The sequence below is a fragment of the Anopheles funestus genome (assembly GCF_943734845.2).
Source record: "Anopheles funestus chromosome X unlocalized genomic scaffold, idAnoFuneDA-416_04 X_unloc_23, whole genome shotgun sequence".
Taxonomy (NCBI): Eukaryota; Metazoa; Arthropoda; class Insecta; order Diptera; family Culicidae; genus Anopheles; species Anopheles funestus.
Window position 1 is genome coordinate 112,501 of NW_026045147.1, and position 13,120 is coordinate 125,620.

Here is a 13,120-nt window from a genome sequence, read left to right on the forward strand (position 1 = left end):
TTCGCGAATGGCCGCACGACGCGCCGCTGTTGTAGGCGATGGAGGAGGTGATGGTGGTCGCTCCGCTCTTCGTTGTTCTCGCCGAAGTGCTGTCAGCGCCCGTCGGGCTGCATTTCGCCGATCATTCCTAGCCCGTGCCACGGCTTCCCGATCCTGCGGAGTAGACGCTAGCGACAACAGACCTTGCGCGGCCAACTCCGCACGTTCAGCGTCCCACTCCGCCTGCAGCTCGTTGGTGATGCTGGCGGCAGCCTCACATACCTGGCTCCACTGCTCCGAGCCCCGAAGCAAAACTGCCTGCAGGTCATCAGGGGAGATATCGCCAAGCAGTCTTTCCCGAACATCCGCGAACCGGGGACACTGGAACACGGCGTGCTCAGCCGTCTCAGGAACTCCTGGGCATCTCCTGCAGTCCGGAGACGACGTGAACCCCATACTGCTCAGGTAGTCACGGAAGAAACCGTGACCAGTGAGTACCTGAGTCAGCTGGAAGGTCACATCGCCATGAGCTCTAGACTGCCATGCCCCGACGTTTGGCAGCACACGATGCGCCCAGCGTGTGTAGCGGCTGGCGTTTTCACTGGCCGCATCCTCGTCCCAGTTGCGTTGCCACTGATCGATGGTGAATTCTCGCTCCTGCCGCCGGATCTCGTTGGCCATCACCCGGCCCTCCTGCGCTATCCGATGATAAACACGAGTGTCCTCCTGCAGCAGTAGACCGATTGGCACCAAGCCGGCCATCAGCACAGCCGACTCGTACCTCGTTGTGCAGAACGCTCTGGACACGCGTATGGCCATCTTTCGCTGCACACGTTGAAGTAAGCGGCAACACTCGCGCAGCTCCAATCCCCCGCTCCAAACCGGCGCCGCGTATCGAAGTACTGACTCCACCACAGCTGCCAGTAATCTGGCCTTGCTGGCTTTCGGCCCACGATGATTTTCGATAAGACGGGTGACTGCATCCGCTACTCTAGTGGCTTTGGCTGTTATCTGCTTGACGTGTGGAAGCCACGACAGATGATCGTGCAGCTGCACTCCGAGATATCGAATGGAGCGAGCACACTGCACAACCACACCGCTCAGATTGATGGAGACTGACGGAGGCTTCTTCCTGCTGGAGATCACAGTCATCTCCGTTTTGTGTGGAGCCAACTCCAGATGATGGTCGTGCATCCACGCCTGAATCGCCGCAAATGCTTGCTCCGCAGATGCTGCTGCCGCCTCTGGTGTGGTCGCCGGGACCAATAAGACGAGGTCGTCCGCGTAAGCCACACTCTCTACACCCGGTGGGAGAGTCACCGCCAAAACGCCGTCGTATAGGAGGTTCCACAAAGTGGGGCCCAAAATGGACCCCTGTGGCACCCCTGCAGTAACATCTCTCACAATTGGACCCTCGTTCGTCTCCACGTACAGCTTACGGCCCTCGAAGTAGCTGCGCAGGATTCGTTGCAGCATCGACGGAACCCCCTTGTCACGCAATGCACTCGCGATGTCCTGCCACGACGCCGAGTTGAATGCATTGCGGACGTCCAGCGCCACCACCATCAGGCAACGATTATCCCGATGATTCGTCCGACGGAACGCCATGGCCGTCCTGCCGGCCTGGACAACACGTTCTATCGCGCTGACGGTGGATCTTCCACGACGAAATCCATACTGCTCGTCCGCAAGGAGTGGACCTTCCGGGTCCTCCAGATGCTCGTTTAGCCGCTCAAGAATCAGGCGCTCCAAGACCTTGCCCAGTGCATCAAGCATGCAGAGAGGCCGGTACGAGGAGCTTTCCCCGGGAGGTTTGCCGGGCTTCGGCAGCAGCACCAGACGCTGCCTCTTCCATGACGAAGGAAACTCGCCACGGTCAAAACAGTCCTGGTACATTCGGCAGAAGACCTCCGGGTACTTCCTGATGGCGGCCTTAACGGCCGCATTCGGGATGCCGTCTAGTCCGGGCGCTTTACGATTGTTCATGTTGGCCACTATGGTAAGCAGCTCGCTGGTGGTAACTGGCCGCATCTGAAGGGGCGCTTCTGCTACAGGACACTGCTGCTCCTCGGTGTAATCAGGCCAGGTGACCGGTGGATGGGTGGGGAACAAGTCCCCCACAATCCGCTCCAGCTCGCTGCGATCTCCCTCAGCTGGAACAAAGCTGCCGCGAAGCCGGGACAACACCACCCGATAGCCAGCGCCGAACACGTTGTCCTCTGCCTCCTTCACCAGGTCCTCAAAATGGCGACGCTTACTGGCACGAATGGCTTTGTCCAGCTCATGTCTCGCTGTACGGTGACGCGCGGCCGCGAAGCTGCGCTCCTGCAAGTCAGTTGTCCTCAGCATGCAGTCACGTGCCTCACGACACACTTCCCGCAGCTGATCCAGCTCCGGACTCCACCAGAAAACACTCCGACGGGAGCCATGAGGCGACCACGGGGCACGCTGCATGGTCTCCTCACACGCGTCGACCATCGCATCCACCAGCCCAAAGTGTGTCGCTGCTCGCTCCTCGAACCTAGCTGCGCTTAGTGCCAGGAGAAATGCGTCGGCATCAAACTGCCTGATCTTCCAGCGTCTGCCAGCCGATGCTCTATTCTGTTGCCGAGAATGCCCGCCGTTCGGCCTATGGTGTGGTGGCCGATCCGATGATACTCCGGCTGTACTGCCTACCTCGAACTCGATGTTGAAATGGTCAGATGCGTTGTACGTGCTTGCAACCACCCACGAGTCAACACGTGCAATGCTCGGACTAACGAAGGTGACGTCGATATGGCTGGCCTGTGCCACGCCATTCCCAGCAAATGTAGGCGCACTCCCTCTGTTAAGAAGCGTAAGGCCCAGTGACTGCGCCATCATGAGAAGTTCCTCGCCTCGCGTGGTATCACGATCGCTTCCCCAGGCGGTATGTGCGGCGTTGAAATCCCCAGCGACGACCACACTGTCGTGGGACAACACCTCCAGCTGCACCGCCTCTATGAACGCCTCGAACTCTGAGATTAGCAAACGTGGAGGAGCATAGCAGGAAATGAAGACAACTCCTGCCACTTGTGCAGCAACAAGACCAGGAACCGCACTACGCCACACCCGCTGTAAAGGATACGGCCCAGTCGACACCACGGCTGCAGCTCCTGACGCATCTAACGCCCAGTTGCCGTTATTCGCAGGCGGCCTGTAAACCTCGGACAGCAACAGTACATCCACCCGATCGTTCCGTGCTGTCTGGATGGCCAGATCTTGTGCGACCCGGCCGTGCCCGATGTTGACTTGCATCACCTTTAGAGTGAATTTTGGGCCGTCTGAACACAAGTGTTATGGCCGACAGCGTGGGGACCACCACACACGGCACATTTCAGCTCGGCCGTGCATCCCTTGGAGAAGTGACCTTCGGTGCCACAGCGGATGCAGATCTTCTCTCGAGTAACCTGAGAACGGCAGTCACGTGCCAAGTGGCCCATGAGTAGACAACGATAGCATCGCTGACGCTCTACTGGATGTGGTGCGGCCTCCTGCATGTAGCTCACACAGCCACACAACTTGATGGATTTACCGCTGAGTGCCTTCGCCTGTTTGGAGTAAAGCCGTACCCGGGCTGTCTTGATGCCATCGAATCGGCCCCACATGCTGACCGATGCAATTCCGGTCTTTCCGGACGCTGCTGTGTCCAGAGCCTCCTTCAACTCTTCCTCCGTGGCGGACGGGTCGATGTGAGTAACCAGGAGCTCACCCATGTCCGTAATGGCTCGCACAACTCCTTCCTCGCCTACCAGCTCCTGAACGCGGGAGCAGATCTGCTCCGTATCGGCAGATCGAGCGAGTGGAAGACGGAGGTTGTTCGTCCGCGTTCGCTTGCCCATCTTAATAGACTCGGCCATGTCTTGGGCACTGGTGTCGTTATTCAGAGCCCGGCGGACCTTCGTATACACATCCAGCCAGGTCTTACCATCCTTAGGCACCACCTCAATCACGTCAGCCCTTGTGCGACGCAACTTCTTGTGCGCTGATTGCTGCTGCTGCTGTGCTGGCTGAGATGAACGCGCCGACTGAGCAGTGTTTGCATTCTTCTGCTGCTTCTGCCGCATCTGCTCGCTTAGCAGGCGTCCTTGATTCTGCCACTGAGAAGACGGTGCAGCACTTGTGGCGATCCGTCGCTGTTGCTTACGCTCGACGACTGTCCATTGGTCGCCTTCATCATCCAGGTGGCAATCCGCCACCGCTCCTGATCCGACTGGATAACGCTCGGACGTCGGCCGCTCACGCTGATGCTGCTGCTTCGCTTGCAACTGCGGCCACTCGCTCTGGTTCAGCTGCTGTTGTTGCTGCTGCTTCTTCGCTGCTGATGGTGCAGGCTCCGTGTTCTGCCGCTGCGGACGCTGAGGGCCACCAAACCCCATGGACTGCGCCAACAACTCCTGGAAGCTGGTACGCTCCTCCATCAGCGCACTGCGAAGACGCTCATTGTCCTCACGGGCGAACGTTTCCCGTTGACGGGCCTCCTCACGTACCTGCCGCATCTCTTCTCGGGCCTGCTCTCGAACCAGCCGCATATCTTGACGAGATTGCTCCGCATTCGCATCCATCCGCTGTCGGAGCATCGTCAACTCCATTTGCAGCTCCTTGATGGTTGCCCGTAGTTGCTCAATCGTGAGCGACGACTCATTGAGGAGCTTAAGCACCTCAGTCATTTCCGGACTCGGTGGCTTTGAGCTCGGAACCGCCACCGTGGCCCGTGGAATCACCACTCGTGCTTCCATTAAGGCGGGGAGTTTCGGAGGCCTCTCCTCGATGGACTCCGTCCGAGATCGGAGCGTACGCCCAGTCGTTGCCATGACTGGGCTTTGCTCCTTTCCTCCTACTTACACGACCCCCCTATACAAAGACGCTTTTTCGGCTGGTGCGGCCCCTGATGAAGGAAAATTGCCCGGCTAAAGAAGCAAAGCGATGGAAATTTCCCAGCCGAACAATCCCGCAGAACACGCCGTTCACGTACCTCCACTCTAAACCCGGGAAAACTCGGGAAAACTGCTTCAACAACCGGTTTTCCGGCTGCTAGTGGGCGGGGGTGGGTGGAAAGTGGACGAGGTGGTGTTTTCCACAATCCTCACGATCCGCCGCGTCGAACGATATGCCGCACGATGGGATTTGGCCGGAAAATTTTTTACTCCAAAAACGCTTTTCCGGCTGGTGCGGCCCCTGGGGTTGGAAAGTAACCCGGCTGAAGATGGAATTAGATGGAAATTTTCCTGCCGAGCAATTTCCCCGAACACACCGTTGACCTAACTCCGCTCTAAACCCGGGAAAACTCGGGAAAACTGCTTCAACAACCGGTTTTCCGGCTGCGGGTGGGCGGGGGTGGGTGGAAAGTGGACGAGGTGGTGTTTTCCACAATCCTCGCGGTCCGCCGCGTCGAACGATATGCCGCACGATGGGATTTGGCCGGAAAATTTTTACTCCAAAAAACGCTTTTCCGGCTGGTGCGGCCCCTGGGGTTGGAAAGTAACCCGGCTGAAGATGGAATTAGATGGAAATTTTCCTGCCGAGCAATTTCCCCGAACACACCGTTGACCTAACTCCGCTCTAAACCCGGGAAAACTCGGGAAAACTGCTTCAACAACCGGTTTTCCGGCTGCGGGTGGGCGGGGGTGGGTGGAAAGTGGACGAGGTGGTGTTTTCCACAATCCTCACGATCCGCCGCGTCGAACGATATGCCGCACGATGGGGTTTGGCCGGAAAATTTTTACTCCAAAAAACGCTTTTCCGGCTGGTGCGGCCCCTGGAGTTGGAAAGTTACCCGGCTGAAGATGAAAATGGATGGAAATTTTCCTGCCGAGCAATTTCCCCGAACACACCGTTGACCTAACTCCGCTCTAAACCCGGAAAAACTCGGGAAAACTGCTTCAACAACCGGTTTTCCGGCAGCTGGTGGGCGGGGGTGGGTGGAAAGTGGACGAGGTGATGTTTTCCACAATCCTCACGATCCGCCGCGTCGAACGATATGCCGCACGATGGGATTTGGCCGGAAAATTTTTACTCCAAAAAACGCTTTTCCGGCTGGTGCGGCCCCTGGGGTTGGAAAGTAACCCGGCTGAAGATGGAATTAGATGGAAATTTTCCTGCCGAGCAATTTCCCCGAACACACCGTTGACCTAACTCCGCTCTAAACCCGGGAAAACTCGGGAAAACTGCTTCAACAACCGGTTTTCCGGCTGCGGGTGGGCGGGGGTGGGTGGAAAGTGGACGAGGTGGTGTTTTCCACAATCCTCACGATCCGCCGCGTCGAACGATATGCCGCACGATGGGATTTGGCCGGAAAATTTTTACTCCAAAAAACGCTTTTCCGGCTGGTGCGGCCCCTGGGGTTGGAAAGTAACCCGGCTGAAGATGGAATTAGATGGAAATTTTCCTGCCGAGCAATTTCCCCGAACACACCGTTGACCTAACTCCGCTCTAAACCCGGGAAAACTCGGGAAAACTGCTTCAACAACCGGTTTTCCGGCTGCTAGTGGGCGGGGGTGGGTGGAAAGTGGACGAGGTGGTGTTTTCCACAATCCTCACGATCCGCCGCGTCGAACGATATGCCGCACGATGGGATTTGGCCGGAAAATTTTTACTCCAAAAAACGCTTTTCCGGCTGGTGCGGCCCCTGGGGTTGGAAAGTAACCCGGCTGAAGATGGAATTAGATGGAAATTTTCCTGCCGAGCAATTTCCCCGAACACACCGTTGACCTAACTCCGCTCTAAACCCGGGAAAACTCAGGAAAACTGCTTCCACAACCGGTTTTCCGGCTGCTGGTGGGCGGGGATGGGTGGAAAGTGGACGAGGTGTTGTTTTCCACAATCCTCACGATCCGCTGCGTCGAATGATATGTCGCACGATATGGATTGGCCGAAGAAATCCTAGCACCCGAAAACGCTTTTCCGACTTTTCCGACTTTTCCGGGATGTTCGCTTGGAACTCGTTGGCAAACGTTCCGGCAATTGCAGCAAAAACTTTCCCGTTACGATCGGATGACTATTGAGCCTGGTAGCCCAATTTGAAGATGAAACAGGAAAATCGCCGGAAAAGCTAAACTTCAACTCGGTCCCACAAGCCCAATTTAGGTCAGATTTAAAATTGGAACACTTTCCTGGCTTACCGAGAGCGGCCCGCTTCGATCCATGTGCGACACGTCCCCGTAGGATGAAGACTTCTCCTGGTCACTTTTGGCCACTTTTGGCTCCTCCGGACCCGTGGCGAAATGTTGTGCCGTACCTCCACGCGTTTTCGCCGGCGCCACTCAGACGGCGCGCAATGTTGTGAAATACTTTTGCCGATACTTCATACAAAATTCACGTTTGAAGTCCCCAAATTCAATCGGCAATAACTTTCACAAAACTTAACGTACCGAAACGCACAATATATCAATCGAAGCGCCTGAATCTCACTTAACTGTTTTTAATAACGATTCGATCATCAACGTTGTTCTAAACCACTTTAAACACTTCCTTAGCAACTTTTGAGGTTTTTGCTCAAAATTTTTGAGGTTATGTACGAAATGAAAAATTCAGAACCACAGACATAAACCTCTCAGCTGTGCGCATCCAGCGGTGCAAAAATCGCGGTGATCCGACACTCCGATAAAAAGTTATTAAAGAAAAACCGGGGGAAAATGCCGTTTCCCATACATTTGCACTACACTTCGCAATTGAAATTTCAAACACCCACAACTTTTTTGTTTTTCATCACACGAAAACGGTAGACCCCTTAAACGAGTCGGGATGTTCGCACTTAATGTTTTTCAATATTTTTATACCGATTCACGCACTTTTATAACGCAAAACCAACCGGACACTAAAAATCACTGGTTTTCCCCTCCTGAGGGGGAGGGGGTGGATATGGGAGGGGCGGGGGGGTGACGATCCGGTGCTCCACTCCAAGACCTATCCACCGATACCTCGGACGTCCCTCTAGCACGAGGATTGGCCGAGATATTCCACTTTTAGTATTTGTCCGGAAGTTTGATAAGTCGGTGTTGGAGTTCGATAACTGTTATCAAACTACTTATCAAACTTTTTCAAACCGCTATAACTCCGGAACCACTTGTCCGATCCGGGCGTCCGACGGCTCCCCGGAAAGGAATTTTTGTCCTCTTTTGAAATATTTCAAGGTTGAAATATTTCATGAAATATTTCGTGAAATATTTCACTTTTTCCGCAAAAACGCTCGTAGCGATATGGTTCAAGTTGGGGGGGCTGGGGAATATTCTTCCTGACAACACCAACGCCGCCTATGGGTGAAACTCGTACTATTCCGCTTTGGCGCACACTTTTCGCAAGTTCGCACGGGAGCGCTTCAAAAACACGTCCGTTCACTTCGGATGCTCGCTCTCGACTACAGGGATAACTGGCTTGTGGCCGCCAAGCGTTCATAGCGACGTGGCTTTTTGATCCTTCGATGTCGGCTCTTCCTATCATTGTAAAGCAAAATTTACCAAGCGTAGGATTGTTCACCCTTTCAAGGGAACGTGAGCTGGGTTTAGACCGTCGTGAGACAGGTTAGTTTTACCCTACTGGTGTGCATTGTTTGTCGCTATCTTAACGGAATTCCTGTGCAGTACGAGAGGAACCACAGGTACGGACCACTGGCTCAATACTAGTTCGAACGGACTATGGTATGACGCTACGTCCGCTGGATTATGCCTGAACGCCTCTAAGGTCGTATCCAATCCGAGCTGATAGCGCTTCTTATACCCATTAGGTGGTCGTAAGCTAGCGGGCCTAACAACCCTCCGAGAACCGTCCGTGCTGTCCATTGGCACACTGGCGTCTCATCCCCGCTTACTACTAGGCCGCAAAGGGCGGGTTCGCGCTGCACGTGTTAGTACCATACATGTTGGGAACACCGGTGGACGAGCTTGCCGACTGTGGATATCACTAGTTTCGACACCTACGACCGCCCGCAAACGACGGGACTACAGGCTGGGAGCTTCAAGTTGTAGAGATGCGTTCGCATCGATCCTCTCAGGCGACCCATGCTTGGTGGTTAGTGCTTGCGCGTGCGCGCCCCGTGTGTGCTGGAATTGGCCAACCAGTGCACATTGGTGGTGCGTACCGTGACTTGCACCATGTGACGAGAGTGTTGAAGAACACTGTGTGGTGACTCTATGCCTATGTGATGGGGTGCTTGTAACACACGACCGAACCGACGGCTCGTTGGATGGTCACGACAGTGTGGTGCAGGTGCGCCCATGTGTAACGAATACATTGAGTGCCGTTGGAGGTTAGCGGTTGGTTGGTTGCATGCTACAACTTCGCGTTGTACATGGGCTGGCCGCTGCGCTTCCTTCGGGTTGCCACTTGATGTTGATAGGGTTGATGTATTGTGTTCGTTGACTTTTGGTTCATTCCAAAAGTCTTCGGACTTAGATAATTTTACAAGTGTCGGCGCTCTCGGACCGAAAATAAGAAGACAACTAAGAAGAAAAAGAGAAAGAAGCTAATAGTGGAAAGTATTCTTCTTCAAAGAAGGAACAAAAATTTTACAAGTGTTGAAAAATTTCCTAAGTCCAAAAAATTTTCTAAGTCCAGAAAATTTTCTAAGTCCCACAAAATGGAACATGATGAAGAAGATACAGAAGTTGAAAATTTTTCTAAGTCCAAAAAATTTTCTAAGTCCAGAAAATTTTCTAAGTCCAAAGTGTTGGAACAATTTCCAAAGGCCCATAGGTTGCACTGAATTTTCCTAAGTTGGCCACAAGTACCCATGAGGTATCGAGAAGGTTCACCCGAAGGACATAATATGTCCCAAAGTACCGATAGAGCACCCACAAAGAGCACCCAATTGGCCTAAGTTGGCCAAAAGTACCGATAGAGTACCCACAAGTAGCACTGAGTTGGCCTAAGTTGGCCAAAAGTACCGATAGAGTACCCACAAATAGCACCGAATGGGCCTAAGTTGGCCAAAAGTACCGATAGAGTACCCACAAGAAGCACTGAGTTGGCCTAAGTTGGCCAAAAGTACCGATAGAGTACCCACAAATAGCACCCAGTTGGCCTAAGTTGGCCAAAAGTACCGATAGAGCACCCACAAGTAGCACCCAATTGGCCTATGTTGGCCAAAAGTACCGATAGAGTACCCACAAATAGCACCCAGTTGGCCTAAGTTGGCCAAAAGTACCGATAGAGCACCCACAAGTAGCACCCAATTGGCCTATGTTGGCCAAAAGTACCGATAGAGTACCCACAAATAGCACCGAATGGGCCTAAGTTGGCCAAAAGTACCGATAGAGTACCCACAAATAGCACCGCGTTGGCCTAAGTTGGCCAAAAGTACCGATAGAGTACCCACAAGTAGCACTGAGTTGGCCTAAGTTGGCCAAAAGTACTGATAGAGTACCCACAAATAGCACCGAATGGGCCTAACATGGCCAAAAGTACCGATAGAGTACCCACAAATAGCACCGAATGGGCCTAACATGGCCAAAAGTACCGATAGAGCACCCACATATAGCACCCCATTGGCCTAAGTTGGCCAAAAGTACCGATAGAGTACCCACAAAGAGCACCCAATTGGCCTAAGTTGGCCAAAAGTACCGCCAAGTAGCACCATAGAGGCCCGAGTAGAGCGAAATGTGGGCCAAATTGAACATTTGAAAATTTTTACAAGTCCAGAAAATTTTCTAAGTCCAGAAAATTTTCTAAGTCCAAAGAGTTGGACAAATTTCCTTAGGCCCAAAGGTTGCACTGAATGTTCCTAAGTTGGCCATCAGTACCCATGAAGTATAGCGAAGGTTCACCCGAAAGACACAATACGCCCTAAAGTACCCACAGAGTACCCACAAGTTGCACCCAATTGGCCTAAGTTGGCCAGAAGTACCGACAAGTACCACCATAGAAGCCCGAGTAGAGCGAAATGTGGGCCAAAGTACCGAGTAGTTGCCACAAATGCCCAAATGGATACCAAAATGTGGTACCAAGTACCTAACTGTTGCAACAAATGCTAGCTTTCTGAGCAAAAGCTGTGGACCAATTTCGTAGAAGAACCGCCTAGGCGAAAAGGCAAAAATCGCCGAAGCTGGCCCGCTCGCAGAGCTCGCGGGCCAGGAGATACTCATTGGGCGATTTACTAGAGTGGGGAACTTGAGAATTTTTGTGTCCGAGACTTTGGGCAACTTCGCGGCCGCCCCCTTAAAGTAAAAGATTTTCTCTGGGTGCCTAAAATTCGCAATTCCCGCAAAGTCGGGAAGACGTTAAAGTTTTTGCCCAAAAAATGGCCATCGATTTAAGGTGATTTTCCAATAAGAAAATTTTTCCTAAGATGAATTTTTTCGAATATTTCCTAAACTAAGCGTCGGAGCACATGGCCGTGGAGGAACTTTTGGTAGCTTTTGGCAAGGGCTATCGGATGAAATAATGCGAAAGGCCATCGGAGCGATATTGGATAAATGCGGGCCCATAAACGTACCTAAGAAGTGAAAATTGGTACCTTGCACGCAGGATGCAAGAAATGCTTGAGTGTTAACCATCATCGGTACCAAGTACCTAGGTTATATCGAGTGCGTAGATGGAAGTCGGTACCAAAGGGAAACCTTCCTAGGCTAGGTGCACGCAAGTGAGTATGGATCGATCAGTAGAAAGATGGGAAGCCCAAGGAAACCTTCCTAGGCTAGGTGCACGCAAGTGAGTATGGATCGATCAGTAGAAAGATGGGAAGCCATAGGAAACCTTCCTAGGCTAGGTGCACGCAAGTGAGTATGGATCGATCAGTAGAAAGATGGGAAGCCCAAGGAAACCTTCCTAGGCTAGGTGCACGCAAGTGAGTATGGATCGATCAGTAGAAAGATGGGAAGCCCAAGGAAACCTTCCTAGGCTAGGTGCACGCAAGTGAGTATGGATCGATCAGTAGAAAGATGGGAAGCCATAGGAAACCTTCCTAGGCTAGGTGCACGCAAGTGAGTATGGATCGATCAGTAGAAAGATGGGAAGCCATAGGAAACCTTCCTAGGCTAGGTGCACGCAAGTGAGTATGGATCGATCAGTAGAAAGATGGGAAGCCATAGGAAACCTTCCTAGGCTAGGTGCACGCAAGTGAGTATGGATCGATCAGTAGAAAGATGGGAAGCCCAAGGAAACCTTCCTAGGCTAGGTGCACGCAAGTGAGTATGGATCGATCAGTAGAAAGATGGGAAGCCATAGGAAACCTTCCTAGGCTAGGTGCACGCAAGTGAGTATGGATCGATCAGTAGAAAGATGGGAAGCCCAAGGAAACCTTCCTAGGCTAGGTGCACGCAAGTGAGTATGGATCGATCAGTAGAAAGATGGGAAGCCCAAGGAAACCTTCCTAGGCTAGGTGCACGCAAGTGAGTATGGATCGATCAGTAGAAAGATGGGAAGCCATAGGAAACCTTCCTAGGCTAGGTGCACGCAAGTGAGTATGGATCGATCAGTAGAAAGATGGGAAGCCATAGGAAACCTTCCTAGGCTAGGTGCACGCAAGTGAGTATGGATCGATCAGTAGAAAGATGGGAAGCCATAGGAAACCTTCCTAGGCTAGGTGCACGCAAGTGAGTATGGATCGATCAGTAGAAAGATGGGAAGCCCAAGGAAACCTTCCTAGGCTAGGTGCACGCAAGTGAGTATGGATCGATCAGTAGAAAGATGGGAAGCCATAGGAAACCTTCCTAGGCTAGGTGCACGCAAGTGAGTATGGATCGATCAGTAGAAAGATGGGAAGCCATAGGAAACCTTCCTAGGCTAGGTGCACGCAAGTGAGTATGGATCGATCAGTAGAAAGATGGGAAGCCCAAGGAAACCTTCCTAGGCTAGGTGCACGCAAGTGAGTATGGATCGATCAGTAGAAAGATGGGAAGCCATAGGAAACCTTCCTAGGCTAGGTGCACGCAAGTGAGTATGGATCGATCAGTAGAAAGATGGGAAGCCCAAGGAAACCTTCCTAGGCTAGGTGCACGCAAGTGAGTATGGATCGATCAGTAGAAAGATGGGAAGCCCAAGGAAACCTTCCTAGGCTAGGTGCACGCAAGTGAGTATGGATCGATCAGTAGAAAGATGGGAAGCCATAGGAAACCTTCCTAGGCTAGGTGCACGCAAGTGAGTATGGATCGATCAGTAGAAAGATGGGAAGCCCAAGGAAACCTTCCTA

At 52.7% G+C, this 13,120-nt stretch overlaps 1 protein-coding gene across 1 annotated transcript in view; it reads right to left on the reverse strand.

Moving 5' to 3' along the window:
- Positions 1 to 3,260: 3,260 nt before the first annotated feature.
- Positions 3,261 to 13,120, reverse strand: part of LOC125773154 (defective chorion-1 protein, FC106 isoform-like) — a 43,223-nt gene continuing 33,363 nt past the window's right edge. Inside the window, exons 2-3 of the mRNA XM_049444303.1 lie at positions 3,507 to 4,729; positions 3,261 to 3,407 (exon numbers count right to left, since the gene is read on the reverse strand). Of these exons, the coding sequence (XP_049300260.1) occupies positions 3,261 to 3,407; positions 3,507 to 4,729 (1,370 nt within the window). The remainder of the gene's footprint in view (positions 3,408 to 3,506; positions 4,730 to 13,120) is intronic.